The sequence below is a fragment of the Pseudomyrmex gracilis genome, unplaced genomic scaffold (assembly GCF_002006095.1).
Source record: "Pseudomyrmex gracilis isolate BER0280 unplaced genomic scaffold, ASM200609v1 scaffold_11, whole genome shotgun sequence".
Lineage (NCBI taxonomy): Eukaryota > Metazoa > Arthropoda > Insecta > Hymenoptera > Formicidae > Pseudomyrmex > Pseudomyrmex gracilis.
In genome coordinates, this window is record NW_018020595.1 from 321,781 (window position 1) to 338,963 (window position 17,183).

A 17,183-nucleotide genomic window follows, 5' to 3' on the forward strand; every position below is an offset into this window, starting at 1 on the left:
CAATTTGTTTGTTGGATGCGCGTGCATCCGATTGACAAACTTATTAGCTCGCAAATCAGCGTAAGTATCGATAATGCTATCTTTGTATCGATCGTCGACAGACGAAAGAATTCGACCCAGCTCGCTTCCCGATTTCTCCTCGATGTTCGATGTCTGCACACGCTCGAACTTCTTCGCGAATGTCTTGTATTGACGATAATTTATTTATTTTCTTATTATAACGGAGGAAATCTCCAGGTACGGCGATATTTGTCTGAATATTCACAATTTTAAATAAGAATGTAATGGCGATATTTTAACGGCACGACTATACGAGGATGCAAAGATGTTTACAACATCTCGTGCCCTTGCATTCCCGACAATCGCTGTCCCAAATGCCAGGACGCTCTTTTCTCAACGTGTCTTTCACCCGCGCGCCGACACGAGCACGTCCCGATGAAGCATGCACAATGCGGTGACTTCGTGGTCGTTGACGTGCTCAACGAAGAAACAGGGCGATCTTTGTTTGTCGCATCGCGTTCATTCCCCGACAGGCCCGCACGATTGTGCTCACGTGCGGGAATGTATTTTCTTCTCAGCGTCGTATCGTATATTATTAACACGTGAAGTGCGTACAAATCGCACGGTATGCGATTGTCGAGGAGCAGCAAGAAAAAAATCAACTCCGTAAATCAAGAGGCACGGTGTAGTGCCTTTTATACGCGAAATTCATGCGATTAAGAATGAGGAGATTTTCATGAGACAATCCTATATTAAAAAAGGCACGAGAAGTGCGCGTTTGGAGTCGAATATATCGCACCTATTGTTTCCTCTTTTCCGCGTTGCCGATTGATTGGTTGATTGATCGAGTCGAATCGAATCGGTAAGATCAAGAGAGTAAATAATGAAAAGCGATTTTGAGACAGTTCGTCGTATATGTAGAGAAAATTAAAAACGTAAAACTAAAGTCACGTGACAGGAAAAAGTAGAAAAACAACACGTGAAAATAACGTGACTGTAATTTATATTATATATAACATTAAATAATACACATATTATACATATAATTTATTATATATTTATAATATTATACTTTATATTGTATTGTATGTATTATATACATACTACAGTAATGTCACTGACGTCGGCCGCGCGGCCTTGGCGGAGTCACTGACCTCGGCCGCGCGGCCTTGGCGGGGTCATTGACCTCGGCCGCGCGGCCTTGGTGGGGGGGGGGTCAATGACCTCGGTCGCGTGACTGCGGTGGAGTCACTGACCTCGGCCGCGCGGCCTTGNGGCCGCGCGGCCTTGGTGGGGGGGGGTCAATGACCTCGGTCGCGTGACTGCGGTGGAGTCACTGACCTCGGCCGCGCGGCCTTGGTGGGGGGGGGGTCAATGACCTCGGTCGCGTGACTGCGGTGGAGTCACTGACCTCGGCCGCGCGACCGCGGCGGTGTTACTGACTTTGGTCACGTGATTACGGTATATATATCTATATATATGCGTATGTGTGTGTATTATATATGGATATAGAATATTACATATAATATATATAATATTCTTTTTTTTACCCTTTTCCCTGTCACGTGACTTTAGTCACGGGTTGTTTTTCCACTTCTCTCTCTCACTATTTTTTGAGTTTGATTTTTATGCGTTATTTCTGACATTTCTCATATGTGTATTATATGGTTTATAAGACGTATATACTATCTGTCATCGCGGTGACAGGTTGTGTTCACTGACAACACGTTAAATAAAAATAACAATAGCGTGCGCGTACAATAGCGTCGGACATTTGAAGAAATAATTATTATAGATATGTAAATATTAATTATAATTTATAATAATCAGAGTGAAATACTTCGGATGAGGGAGAATCAAGTTGAAGCGTTAACAAATTGCGTCACGAGCAATAGGCGATAGTAACCATAACTAAGAGAAACTTTTTCCGGTAGATTTTTATCGAGATTCTTGACTCGTAGGTTACATCGGTCACTTCACCGAGTCGGAACTCAGTCGACTACCGGTTGCGTTTTCTCGATTTCTGGATTCCGAAGCCGTCGACAGACGGCATCGCACATTTTTCTTACTCGCTGTACGAACCGATTGCGAAATCAATCAGACACGCGTATAAAAAAATATCTACCTTTTATGTTGACTGAGGAAGAATTTCTTTTTTAATGAAAAAACGATAGAAATCGGTAATCATTCCGGGTGGAAGTGACTCCGAAAAGTTTTTTAACTAACTGCAGAAAGATGATTTTTTTTTCTCTTGTACGCGACGGGGAACGCACGGTACTCCACGGACTAGTGATTCACGTCGAGTGAAGGTGAAGTACCGGCAATTTCGCGCGACGCGAACCGTCATCGGGATTATTGCGCGATTCCGCGACGCCGGGCTGTCTTGATGGGCGGTTCCGTGAATTATAATATTGAAGAATCATTGCGCATTTTTTTTTTCGAGGCGAACACTTCGGTGACGATGCCAAACGCGATCGTTTGTTGGTGATTGACGATGTGTTGTCCTAATACCTCCCTTGTTCGCTTTTCAGAAAAAGGCGGCCACGGTCGTTCGACGCTATTAACTTCTTGTCGCCTGAGATCCTTGTGTGTGTGTGTGTGTCGTCAGCGGTTTTCTTTGTATAACTCTGTATCGATAATTGCGATTTTTTAAATTAAGGACACGAGATATGTCGGAACATTCTTCGGTTTTTCTTGTCTGTGTGATACAAGATGATGTAGAAACGTTCTCCTTCTCCGTCGATGTTCCGGTGTCACCGCGATTCTTCTCCGTGATTTAACTCTCACGACAACGACTGCTGATAAATCACGACGATCGATAATGACTGTCGACCACGAAGAAGGCGATCTCCGCTGACTCGACACACTATTCGTGAGCGTCCCGCGCTGTCTAATTATTGCGAGCTCTCTGTTGAGAGATGCGAGAGGCGTACGAAAGATAATGCTTCTGTGGATGTGTTGCCGTGGCGCGGCAACCATCTGCAGGAGTGTAATTCACGGTGTGGAAACTGGGCAAACAAAGAGCCTGGCATTTGAATGCCAGCGACTAACGGGCTGGCATCTGCTATGATCGGGCACGGACTTCGTGATCCTTGTGGAATCGAGACTTCTCTTCTATTGTAAATTCGCTTTTAATTTAATCACGCTCGTGGAACTTCTCGTGCGCTCTCGACACACGTACACAATAATCCGCAAAAGATACAATTCGAATTTAACCTTAACGTCATACAAAATATGTTACTGCCGTGTAATTTTCTTGTGTTTATTTGAATTTGGTGTAGGTGCGACATGTGTTGCAAAATGACGCGGCAAAAGAGTTCTTATTTAATAAGAACGCGCTGAGAAACTTTCGGTTTTATTGTGCTTCGGCAAGTAATAATGAGTATATTACTAACGTAGCGAAAGAAGTTCGCGCAATATTTAGCAGAATCGATTTCGTATTTAAAATGAATTGCGAGTGGAGAAAGTGAACTGATGTAAAACGCGCTGTGCCAATTTTAGTTGGGAATCACATTAAAATCACGATTTATGACAAATATCGCGTGCAAATTGCGATATTAACGCCCGAGATACCAGTTTCGTTTTGACACACAAAACTTAACGCATTTTAATTTTCGAGATTATATTGATTGCTCAACAAAATATATGTGCTAGCAATTTTCAAAACATATTTTCGAAAGTGACAGAAGCAACATAAACATAAGAAAGATGTGCATGTAATTATTGAATTAAAAACGTTAATTTATTGTTTAATAATTTCTGACGATTTTATGAAAATATTCCAATAATCGCGATTTTTAGTTTTTATTTTTTTGAAATATAAATGTCCAATAATTGGTGCGCGATTCGGTCGGTGGAACGTTGTGCTGTGCAAAAAGTATTGTTTGTAAAACTTTCAGTAGACAACACAGCTTTCTGCTTCGTGTAATAACAAAACATTTTCTTCTGTGGAAAAGTTGCGAAAATGAAAGCTGCAAAAATTCTAGTTTTGAGAAAACCGTATAGTCGACACAAAGAGAAATCTCTGTGTTTACAATTCGTTCTTAAGAAACGTGTAATGTTTACTAATAAAATATCATATAAAGCTTATAAAAAAAACGTGTAATTAACATATGAATGCAGTTTTGCACAAATTTTGTTGCTTATGTTACCATCAGGGTGGCCGAGTGTGTTTCTTCTCGTTGGCGGGTTTTAATTAGGAAGATAATTACGTGCACTTTGTGAGTGCCGGAAATATCTCATCGCGCTATTATAAACGCATTTGCATATCGTTCGCATTTACATCAGAGATCGTCAAGCTTTAATTACTTCATTATTCGTCGCGGGATGATCTTGCGCGGAGTAAACGAGTAACACGTACATATTAATTAATGTTGTAATAATAATATGCAAAACTCGAGATGACAAATGAATCACTCGCGGAACATTCGTGGAAAGTACAAGATTAGTGGAGCGAGAGTGTCTACGTAATACGTTCGTTTTCTTCTGTCGAACTCGAGTTTCTCACGTTCGGTTTCAACTTCCTTGTTCATCTTTACTTTTACCACCCACATGCATTTGTTTCACTCATCACTTTGAATGTGCGATATTCACACATTCGAGGTTTCCTCTTGTAACGCGCGTTTCTCGAGATATACACAAAGAGGAAAGGTACACACGTGCGTGTAAGAAAAATGAGAAAACTGTTGTATCGACGGAACGTACCGATTCGATACAAAGTTTTACCCGTTACCGGATAAGTTTTCAACTATTATATTTGCTATCGATGAGATACCCTTGGTAGATATCTTAAAACAAAGTGTGCATCTCAGGATTGTGATTTGTAAGGATTCAAGGATATTACAGAGAGAAAGAGAGAGGAAATGAAAGAGAAAAACGGAAATTAATTGATTATATTAACAATGAGAGCAGATACGATTAAATATTTGTAATAAATTATCACTTTATTGCGTATAATTTTGTGTGTATAAAATTTATAAATAAGTTATGAAAAAGCATACAATATATATAAATATATATATTACATTTCTTATTCGATTATCATAAATATATAATACTGTGTGAAAGATAAAAATTGTCTCTTTTAGAGATAAATGTCTTTCATAAATAATTTATCGCTACGAGTAATCACTTGTCAACGAGGTGCAACAAATGGATTGTTGAAACCGCGTGACCGATTATCACATATGCAACCGAAAAAATCGAGTAGACCGACATTGGTTGCACGTTAACTTTGAGACGATTGTCTGTCACAGTTCTATCGAGAGTTCGCGAACTAAATATAAATAATAATAATATATTAAATAAATAATTTAATACATATATAAAAAAGAATAAATAATAAGCAGTGAATTTTTGCTTGAGATAATAAATAATAAATAATCGTTTTGGTAATATATAAATAAGATAGGAAACTTTCACGAGCTAAAGGCAAATTCGCGTAGACTTCGATTTCGCAATAGTCGCTACGTGACCAACGATGATCGTCAATGACTTTGCAGTACCCGCTTTGCGGATAGTGACGCGCTTTTTACGGCTTAGAGATGTTCAGCAGGTGTTAAATATCAATTTACGTCAGTTGCAAATGCACTATGCTCGCCATCTTTCACATACGTGTCTCACGTCTGATGATCGATGATCACCTGACAATAGTCTAATATCCCTTTGTCCTTAATAGTTGAACACATGTCTCCAAGCGTGCAAATAGTCACGGTATTTGAGAAGTATGCCCCAATCTCTGATGAGTCGCCTCGTTTCGTCGACCGGGTCGCGTTCGATGCTGTTCATGATACTTCTTTCCACGCGAGTTGGAACTTGCAGAGTCGGGAAGGTCATGATGTTGCTCTCGACCTCGCACAGCATCATCATCAACTGCGATTGCGTCTCTCTGAGAGCTTTCTGTAGCTGAGAGTTGATCTCGTCCTCGATCAATTCCTCGAACGCCACGGCGAACTTCTGAAGGTCCATGTGCAATTTTGGCAAGTGATTAACAATCTGTAAACAAAAAACAAGATAAAGAATTATTATACAGCTTGTTCGTATTAACGTTTTTTTTCACACAAAAATTTTATTCATCTAATAAACTTCGACTTGAAGTCCCGCGCGAATAGAATTACATCTTTTCTCAAGCAGCTCGCAAGACTGTTAATGCAACTTGTAAATATTGTTCATTGTTAGTAGGTATTCGTTTATATACATACTTATGAGCGGTTTGTTTTAGTATTATTTTCAGTGATGTTTGCAAGATTATAAAAGGGGAACTCCCTGTACATATGAAGTTCAGTTGTGTGCGTGTGTAAATTTAGCGTCGCGTACACATTCGCACGCAAGTGTAACAATTTTATTCCTCTTCTCATTGCTCATCGTACGTCGGGTATTTATCGAACAACATCCGGCTTTAAAGTTGCCTAATCTAAAACGAATGTTTTATTGACAGGAAATGAAACGTAAATAAAATAGAGACGCGCGGAGCAACGCGATACAAATTCACCTGTTATTCTGTCGTTATCAGCAAGTTAATTGCCGCTCGGGACGCGAGAGAGCCGTAAAAATGTTATCTTCCGAAAAAGAACGAAAATCCTAAAATAAGCGCAATTACGCGGATCAATGCTCCGCTCGGTCTGGCGAGATCGAGGCGTGGCAGAGAGCGGGAAGGGAGAGATGCGTGTTTTTCTCTTCTTCCCCTTCTTCTCTCCACCTCTCTCTCTACCTTTACACGCGGAATACCGGCATCTGGGGAGTACCGCGGGTCGCGATATCAGTCCGCGTTATTATCAGCGAGCTTGCATCGAGGAGGCAGAAGTGCGCGATTACGCAGCCGCGCGACCCGGCGAACATAACTGCCGCGAGTACGGTCGCGGTTGCGCGCGCACCACAACGAGAGAGACCGCGCTCGCTCCTGCTCGCCTGCTACTTTATAATAATTACCGTCTCATTAAAATTTGTTATTTAACGTTGCGTTAATCAATTGCAACCGGGTGGTCAGCAGGTTGGCCGGACGCTGAAAACACGAAGCGTTGCAACTCTTTTTCTCTCTTTCTCTTTCTCTCTCTCTTTCTTTCTCTTTCTCTTTTTGTCCCGCGAACTTCGCTCTTCGTTGCACACCTGCACGCTAGTAGAACACCTTGCAACGGGTTGCTCTTTCGCTTCTGCTACACGGTAACGACGCTTACCAACGATGAATATTAATGATCGCGAAGAAACTAACGAGACACAATGTCGCAAAGAAAACTTGCGACGGGACGAGGAAGCTCGCGCAAGTCGACAATGTTGCGGCAAATTATATGCGAGTCTTACATATTATGCGTCGCGAGAACTTAAGGGTGTCGTTTAGAGATGCAATTTGAGAAAAGATCGCGCCGATTTTTCATCGAGTTTTTGCAACGCGTCTTAACTTGGCAAGGTAATTGCAATTGCAACGCGCATTGGTGTCAAGAGTTTTTGATGGCCGGACGGACGACGGCCGTTACGCGAAACACTTAAATGACGGCGAGCTTAGGTCGCGAAAACACGGACAGGCAACAATGTTGAGTTAAGTCCACTCACCGTTTGCGAATCGGCGTTGGCAAGTCTCTTCACGAGATTCACGTCCTTCTTGCCGGGCACCCAGGTGGGTATGTACTGGTGGTCGCGAACGCTAATCCTCACTTTCTCGTAGAAGTACTCGTAGTCCTGCTTCAGGTAATCGTTCAGCGTCAGCTGATGCTGCAGCATTACGTTGTCCAGACCGCCCCTGAGGTCGTTCTCGTCGGACGAGATCGTCTCCGTGACGATGTTTCTACCGCACGGCAGGTGCCACGTCGGTACCGTCGGTCTGGACATCGTCCTTTTCGGCACGACAGTAACGACAACGAGTATAATCGAGATGAGACCGAATCTTTGCGGGAACATGTTTCGAAATTATTTTTCGCAGTTGTATTTGTTGCGCGGATTTCTTGAAAGTTCGGATCGAACGATCTCGTCGAATTCGATTTGTTGCACCGTGTGTTAACGCGACAAAAGCACCGAGAACGATGTTCTCGATCGACGTGAGATCGTGAACTGAGATTGTCAAACTCCCCGTACTTCCTCCTTATATATGGGATTGTGTAAACAAATCGAACGTATACGCACGCACGTTGCGGTAAGACGCGGTGGGGTTGCGGCGAAGATTTTGTCCGCTGATTTTTTGCTGTTCCGTCGACGGAACCCCAGAGATATCATGAACGAGCCTCCGACGTCGTTGAAACCGAGAGAGTTTGTTTTTTTTTTTTTTATCAAACCACTTTCGGTACGCAAATACTTATGCAATGCCAGTCGCGATGCGCAAGTCGCTGCTTAATAACGAAATTATCGCGAATCACAATGTTTATAATTAGTATTTGATGTGCGACCATAAAATACGTCAGAGTTGAATTTCAGGTTCTGTGGGATTCTGAGAGATAGCAACCTCGCCGGTCTGTGCTATAAGTGTGTGTATGTGTGTATTAATGAATGAAGTCTTACATCCGTCATAGATATGCTGTCACGTCAAGCTATCCAAATTTATCTAAGTGACGTGTTCACTTAGACCGCGCAATGATCCCTCATCGGCTATGCGTTAGGCGGATCTCGCCCACATGAACATTGAGATTTTCCCCGAAACACCAACGGTGTATATACCTGTCGTCACGTGTTTGTAGCGCATGCATTCGCAACTGCGCGCAACAATTCCGTCAGAGAAATCTCTCGCGAATGCCGCGCGCGCTATTCACACGACGGTGTGTGTTTGCACTGTGAATCAAATGGGAAAGCCGTGTGTCGTCAAATAAAATCGCTGGAAATCAAATGCTCGTCCGATCGATTCGACCCCCCGTCCCCGTTTCTTGAGTTAAATTTGTAGCAAACTTATGTTGATTGTTATCCGAACATTTTTCACATAAATGTTATACTTGGAAGCGAGAAAAGAAAACGAAAAATATTTATAACAGAAGGCGCATCGACTTCTTGCTGCGCGCGTATCATCGCATCTGCTTTATTTCGAGATTTGATATGCGATTCCGGAAAGTTGAATGTATGCAATATCACATACAATGGAATTTTTTTTTTTTTTTGCACGGCACAGTTTGCAGTCCGCAAAATATTTGATTCGTGTCTATTCGCGCGGTGCACGCTTTTGTTATTTTAAATTAAAATTTCTGTGTTTATAAATTAGAAATTTGTTTTGAAATTTGCTTCATGCAGATTCAACGGCTCATTCATGGAGGAATCTTGACGTCAGGAGGTCAATTCTTTCCCGTCGAGATACGGAGACGATAGGGTTGACAAAAACTACTGAATGAAGTAGACGTAACGGGTTTGCGTACGTCGACGCGTGTAACGCACGTAAACGGTGCCGCGGCTCGTAAAGGATACGCCATAAAAGGCGATACTATAATTAGGTTGCTCGTGAATTCACCGAACTAAGATTAGAGATTTTCTCACGCCCGATTAGGTTGCGACGTGACGCGTTTATTTCGCGAGTGGCGCGAGAGCGTACGTATCACGATCAAAGGAAAACAAATAGCGGCCCCCGATTCATCCGCAGAAAGCGCATCATACGCAGCAGAACGCGATTTTCCCCTCCCCAAGTTCGTTGAAATCGCATTTCAATGCACACAATATTTATTCGCTGATATATTTGTTGCAAAATTAGCGCGTTTATTGTAAAATGAAAAACTGTAGCGCGGTAACACAGTCGCGGCAAAGAGAACGGAAATTTAAAAGTTTTATCACTATCATTTTTTTTCTCTCTGAGATAAAGATTTTATTTTCTATAATACATATTCAATACAATAGTTCAATACACAGTGTAACTCGTTACATTTAATTAAAAAAATATTAAGAAATAAATTAGACAACTATGTAAACAATAAATTTTATTACACATGTTTGTCTGAGCGAATAGATTAAGCCGAACAGAAAGATATTATCACCGCTTTGTTTTTTACATGTACATCGCAATTAGTTCATTAACGCAACGGGTAATTAAAATGAACACGTTTTCAAATTTCTCTCTTGTAATCACACGAGTAAAAACCGTACATACGAGTGAAAACCGTGTGTGAGATTACAACCTATCCGCTCTTCGTGCACTCCTATTACAATATTTAATGCGTCTGGGAAATCGTTCTCTCGACGATGCAGCTAAGCCCCGATGTTAGCTTGATCATTTTATGTACATAAAAATGGTGATATAATTTCGGAGGCGCGCGCGCGCACATAAATATATATACAAAAAGAAATCCTATAAAAAAGTTCCTTCTCGTACGCGACGTTTGTCGATGCAACACGTTACATCCGCGCCATGTGAATGAAATCAAATCACAACCGATTATCTCGTCTCTGTCGTCACTATTGTTATAAAACAACAATAACTCCGTGAATTGTGTCACGGTGCATTGGCTACACGTTCGCGCAGCGTGCAAAACAAGTTTGTAAACATTTGCGGTCGCAAAAAAGAAAAGAACGACGTCATTACGCGCATTGCTCATCCAATCGTCTTTACTTAAAATATTAATATCTCACTTTGCGGCGATGAGTCATGTTTTATTACATTTTAGTATGCTCTTATCTGCATTATTTCCGCGTTGCACGTTACAGGTGGTGATCGAACGTTACGAGGAACGCGCGAGAGGAGCACTTTATGCACTCCTGATATTTCCGGTCACATGTACACTTTGCACATTCACATGTGTGTACGTGTGTGTGTTTGTAGGTCAAGTCAATATTTGTGTCATTTAATTAATTACATTAGATAATCATTCAAGGGATTATTATTGGGGCAATTGCATCGAGGAGAAAAAATTCACGCGTTCAGTTCGTGATACAAAATATCGTATTTATTCGAGACAGTTGCGTATAAATAAAGCAATGACAATAAATATATATTATATATATATATATATATGTATATACGTATAATACATGCAATGGTAACGTGATACAATAAATAGAGAAACGTCGTGGAAACGTGTCCGAATAAATATTCTACCGTGTATCGGGAACAGAATGTTCTAAGCCAAAAAAAAAAAAAAAAAAAGAAAAAAAATACGCATCTACGTTCAATATCGCGGCGTATTCGCGGTACAAAAAAAAGTTATGTAACAAAACTAAATTACGATCGAGCTTAAGTACAGTGTGTAAAAAAAAAAGAAACATTGAATACGCAATTACAAATATTTCTACTCTATCGTACGTATACGTTACGTGTACAACAGGTAAAACTCAAGTGCGCAACGTCGTGGAATAAAATTACATGCGCAGGTCAGAATTCAAACGCACACGCGTGCGTGATTTCTCTTACACTTTCTTAACGATACACCTTGTCGAGCTCTATCGGCGCACTGTCGGCTACTATACTAAAAAAAATCTGATCTAAAGAAAGGAACCGCGAAATCTCCTCGAAAAATTCGATTCCGCTGAAATTCGCTCGGTTTCTCGCGCGATTTGCGCGCGACGTCAGTCGTGGTCAACGCGGAAACCAGCTTGAGAAAATGGGATGTCGTCACGTTTTGCGCGACAAGAGAGATTCTACGTGCGACGGGAAAAAGAAGAATTGCTTACGTTCTAAAGTACGTATTGTACATGTTCTCAAGCACGATGTCTATCTATATAGTGTGTATTACATGATACAGTAATGTGTGTGTACTTGTATGTGTGCGTGTGTATGTTATGTACATGCAAGTATATATAAATGTAGGAACTCTGTACGTTAATGTACGTTCGGGATATCACAGCTAAAACAAAATTAAGCTCATCCGCTCGCGAGTTAAAGCTACAATAAATAAGTTTCACGTTTCTCGCCATCTAAATGTGCCGAACTCGTTGTCAATCCTTTCACGTACTATCGACATTTGCGCATCGCGCACAGATTACGTTGTTCACTCGGCAGAGTGAGGTCTCATATATTCGTAATTCTTAAATTTTAAGATGATGAACGGTACGAACCGTCTCATTAGCTTCCGTCTGAAGACGATCTCAAACAAAATCCGACCGTGAATACTATGAATCTCAGATCAGAGCAGCAATCACGTGTAAGGTTTTTGGAATTGGTTCCAAAAACATACACGTTAGTTTACACAATGATTAGCTCTGATCGCGTAAGTACTTGCTTCTAACAAAAAAAAAAAAAAAAAAAAAAAAAAAAAAAAAAAAAAAAAAAAAAAAATTACAAAATTGTGATAACACATTGTCTTTCGTTTTCTCGGTTAAATGCTCTGGTACGGGAGTTTGACATTTCTTTTGCGCGATACAACAGATTTCACAAATCGTAGTCACGATATTCCGATATTTTATATAGTTCGATTCTAAAGTTTCTCTCATTATCACCTACGCACGCTATATTTTTAGATGTAACTCTTACGATCTAAATACACGTTATGAGATATAATACTGTTTCCAAGTAAAAATAGATCTCTTAATACTGGTCCCTAGTACGCGCAGCCGTGAAACACAATCAGGATCCGTCCTATCTGGCGAAGACAATTTTATCAAGCTAAAGTAAACCGCTTCACATGGCTGCAGAGAATAATCTTAACGCTAATCTCTCTTATAAGAATAATCGGTCGCGATTCGATTGACGAGTTTGCGAAGTACCGATCCAAATCACTCACTCGATTCATTGTGTAACAAAACTGAATAACGAGTGATCCCAGCACGATAGAGTATAAAAATCGCACGGACGTTAAATCAGCCGTTCGTTATTCGTGACGCGAGTGTTGAAGTCCAATCTAATAAATATACATTTCGACGTTTCAAACAGAGCAGCGTCTAAGATCTCTCGGAGCCAGATCCAAGTTAGAGACTTGCGCTGTTGGGGTTTACGGTTTTACACGCCCCACTTGCATTTCTTTGCGAACGGTTTTTTTCTTTGCCTCCTCATTCTGGCCCATTTTCTCTGCTTTCTGACGTGCGTAGCGCTCGTCAGATCAAGCTGAGAATTCTTCGCGCGCTTGATTTGATTCTTCACACCTCCCTGATACGCGCTATGTCTTATCACGGGTTGATGTTGAACGCGGTGCTTCGTAACCTGTCGCAGAGACGAGTACGCGTGACGACTCGCGTGTTCCTCCATGCCGATCTGTTTCATCGTTTGATTCTTCACCGGTGCGCAACGCGCGGGCTGGCGAATCGCGCGAATAATCCTCATCCACTCGTGCAAGAAAGTCTTGTACATGGCCAGCACACCCTTGTCCTGAAGTATCATATCGGTCATCTGATTGCTGCGACTCTTGTAATGCGGATTGTCCATCACGATCTGCATCGTTTCCGGAGCGGGCAGTTTCAGTTTCAACTTTTTGATACCCCGTTGGACCTCGCACATGATCTGCAATCATACAGCGAGATCAGAAGTTTCAATTTTTACAATACGCACACGTTCGCGCTTTCACTGCGCGAAATATAAGACGCGCGCGCGCGCAAACTCGTATCTCCACTTGAACTAAAACGATCGATTTGATTTACGAGCATTTCTGACGAGCGACAAAAGCGAAGTGTTTCTCCGGCTTGTTGTTGACACATAACTCTCGTTATATATAAAAAATGAATATTATATATAGAAAATGAATATTAGATTATTTACCTGTAAATTGTAAGTGTGCAGCTTCAAAAAGAATTCGTGTCGTTTAGTCTTGAGCGTGACTTTGCTTCCTCCTTCTCCCTGAACGATAGGCTCGATCTCGTCGTATTGAAATTCTTTCAGAGCGTAGAACGTGATGTCAAACCTCTGAAGCATGTTGTACAAATGCGGAAGGATATGCGCAACTTTTCTTCTCACCGGCTTGTCCAAGTTGCAAATCTCTCTGTAAAAACACGCCAGCTGGTTCTTGTTGGGCAACCAGTTCAGACTGTTGCGAGAACTGTGCGATATATGCAGGTTCTTCGTAGGCTCCTGAAAGAACAACATTTGGTCATTTTCCAGAATTTTACGATTTGTACGCCGCGTTTTAGTACCGTCTGTGGAATTCTTTACGAGAGATTTTTTTTTAAAGTCCACACAGTGATCGGACATTAGAGAAATAATATTGTAACACAAAGTATATATTTATACGTAGAATTAAAAATTAATGTTTAAAAACATATCTTAAAAAATTGAGAATTGTTACGTGTTCAATATTTACATTTGTTTTCGTGAATGAATCAGAATTGTATTATCCGCTGTAGTATTTGTTTGCGATTTCGATTCGTATACAAATGAAGCGCCACGTACACGTACCGCACTCGAAAAAGTATACAAGAGACTAGAAGTTTGTGTCGGGGAATGCGGTTACGTTCCGAACTAAGATTTGAAGTGATAAAAATCGATAAATAAATCTCTCTATCAAAGCCGCTGCGCGAGATTTGCCCCGTGACAAACTCAATCCTACAGGCTCTCTATAGTAGACCAAACAATAACATATTTCATCTCGTTCTCTTCTCGCGACGTTACGAACACAAAACCTTTTGCGCAAACGCAGCCACATTTATCTATCTCGCAAGAGCAACATTTAAATCACATTACGAGAACGTGACAATTTTTTTTTTTCTTATATCGAACGGTACTCTCTCTTGTTCGACGGAAGCAATTTGTTACTTCGAATCCGCGAGGTGTCTGAAAACGCCGCCGGCGGGCTCTAGAAAAGGTAATTACGCTTGGCGATGTGCGTGGCACATCGTAATATTGATGCAAATCGCCGCGCACGGGAAAAGTAGGACTGTGCACCAGCGCGACGGTTGCATTGTGCGCACGTGCGCAGTCCCCTTCGAGCGCGCTACCCACGCGGCATTGCCCCGCGACACTGTGCTGCAATTATAATTACGGAATCGCGGTCGCGAGCGGCAGAGCGCTCTCGTGTGCTTCTCCTTACCTCCGAGTACGCTTCGAACTGCGAGATGGACTTGTTGAAGTACACGATTCTCAGCTCCAGCAGCACCAGCTTGAGTATCTTGGACATGTCGTCCTCTTGTTCCGGCGTTAAGCTACCGCAAGGGTACAACCAGGGCTGATGGGCCATGTATTCCGGTGCGGTGGTCGCGACAGATTGATCGGACGCACCGCAGACCGCCACCTGCCACGAAATCACCAAGAAAACGTGACACTTTGACGCGAAACGACTTCCTGCCACCGAATCTGTAAATAAATAACACAAACAAATCGTCAGAAAAAATGTCAGGAGATTATTTAAGTGTATGCTTGAATGGGTAACTTTTTAACACACGTGTTAAATTACATGCCTCGTTATTTTTCGTGTAAAACCTATGTTCGGAAGTTAATATTTGTGTTGAATTCTTTACTCAATTAACGTGTTAACGATTTTAGATATCAGTTTCAATCAGACAAATATGTCGTAAAAACCGTGAGATGACGATTTTATTTACGGTTCGAAATTGCCAGACAACTCGCGGTCTGAGTTGATGACGTTATTAACCGGATTCGCGAGAAGAGACCGAGTGGCATTTCGCGCGCGCGCGCGCGAAGAAGGGAAAGGAAAAGATGAGGGTCCTTCCGACTTTCACACTCGGCGCGTACCTACACCGGTACGTAGGTACGTACCAACGCACCTACGCGCCAATTTAGCAACAACCAATCGTCGCCCCCGCAATAGGAAATGGATTGCAAATCGGAGAATCGGGATTTATTGCGCAACTAAACGTCACAGCTTACGACTTCCCTCACGATTCGCCGCGAACTACCCCGAGTATGTGCGACCCTTTCGATCTTTAGCGCGCGTGATCTCCAAGTTCTTTTTTTTTTTGTTCTTTTTTTTGTAAATACGAATATAAAAAAATTCAAACATCTAGTATACAAATAAACAGAGACAAGAGTCTCATAATTTGTCATCTCCATTGTAAGTCAAAAAGATTGAAGTAGTTTGGATTTGCAGCCATGCATATTGATGAATTTGCGAACATCTCCGTCGTACTCATCGTTGCGGCGCTACGCATCGAATCAATTCGAATCGATTAGTGCCACTTAGCTTCAGCAAAGTCTACCGTCAATGGCGCTAATGCCGTGAGTACCGACAAAATGCGCGGACAATTAACGCGCGCGTCGATTGTCGACAGGAAAAAACAATGTGTGTGTGTGTGTACGTGGATCCATTAAAAGTGACAGCGCGAGCGGTACGATAGATGCGAGGCGTAATGACAATTCGATACGGCGGTTCGTACCTATAATTCGCGCGCGACGGCGCGCAGTCATCGTCACGAAACGGCGAAAGCTCGGCACACGCGCTACGTGAACCCGCGCGCGTGTATCTCTTATATTCATTTCCGGATTTAATATCTGTGTGATGCACTTTAGAAGTTGTAGGTTCTATCACTGGAAACTTCGTCTGGTTACTCCTCGGATCGAAGTGGAAGTAAAAACTTCTAGAAGAAGATAAGATATCAAACTTCCTCGCACAATATTTGATCGAGAAAGACGTTAATTTCCTCGACAATATTTTTCGAGATAAGAACAGCTCTCGACTTTCAACTTTTTATTGCAATTATTCAGTTTTTGAAGTTTTTCTTGATCCGTTCGAGATTATTCACTTCTTAATTTTAACTTCTGAATCTTTGCGTGTTTTTTTTTTTTTATTCAGCATTTTTTGCATCTTTCGATAATCTCGATTCGTAAGTTTTCGCACGAACGCATCGAGCGAATCCTGAGCGGACGACATAACAATAAGTCCCAATTCGATTAGCCCGTTAGCGCGAGACAAACCGGAGGAAGTTGTGTAGCCGTGTATCTTATCGTAAACTCGTGGCCTCTCTCCTTCTCTTTTTTGCGGAGTCTCGCCCCGAGCCGCTGCGCGCAGTTTCAGGCGTCTTGGTATCGTTGGCCGCGCACATCGCGTGGGCGTGCGCTAAAGGTGCATCCAATATTATATACACTCGTAACGACCATCGCCCCCGACTCTCTCCTATATCAATTTACCTTCTTACCTACCAGTTACTGATTTTCTGCAAGCATTATCCCGCATCCGAAGGTAGAGACGAGCAACAAAGTACCTTCGTGCGAACTTACTTGTTTCTGACAGGCTGTGATTTAATCTCCATTTGAGAAGTAAAACAAATATTCTTCGAGAACAAATCCCTAGTTTCGTACAGAACGCGATTAAGTGAATACAATGTGTCGGAATTTCAATGTAAAAAAAAACAAGTTTTTGGAACTATCCTCTAATCTGGATAAAAGAGCTAGGTTTGGCAACCTAGTTTGTAAA

General features: G+C 41.8%; 2 protein-coding genes across 2 annotated transcripts; both read right to left on the reverse strand.

The window, feature by feature from the left end:
• Positions 1-5,480: 5,480 nt before the first annotated feature.
• LOC109863654 lies at positions 5,481-7,890 on the reverse strand. Its single transcript, XM_020444038.1, has 2 exons — positions 7,546-7,890; positions 5,481-5,994 (listed from the first exon to the last, which is right to left on the reverse strand). The coding sequence occupies exons 1-2, from the start codon at positions 7,888-7,890 to the stop codon at positions 5,671-5,673; spliced, it is 669 nt and encodes a 222-aa protein (XP_020299627.1). The 3' UTR covers positions 5,481-5,670.
• Positions 7,891-10,816: 2,926 nt separating this feature from the next.
• LOC109863615 lies at positions 10,817-16,172 on the reverse strand. The gene is made up of 4 exons (XM_020443939.1): positions 16,147-16,172; positions 14,844-15,106; positions 13,580-13,888; positions 10,817-13,324 (listed from the first exon to the last, which is right to left on the reverse strand). The coding sequence occupies exons 2-4, from the start codon at positions 14,988-14,990 to the stop codon at positions 12,827-12,829; spliced, it is 954 nt and encodes a 317-aa protein (XP_020299528.1). The 5' UTR covers positions 14,991-15,106; positions 16,147-16,172; the 3' UTR covers positions 10,817-12,826.
• Between the last annotated feature and the right edge of the window lie 1,011 nt (positions 16,173-17,183).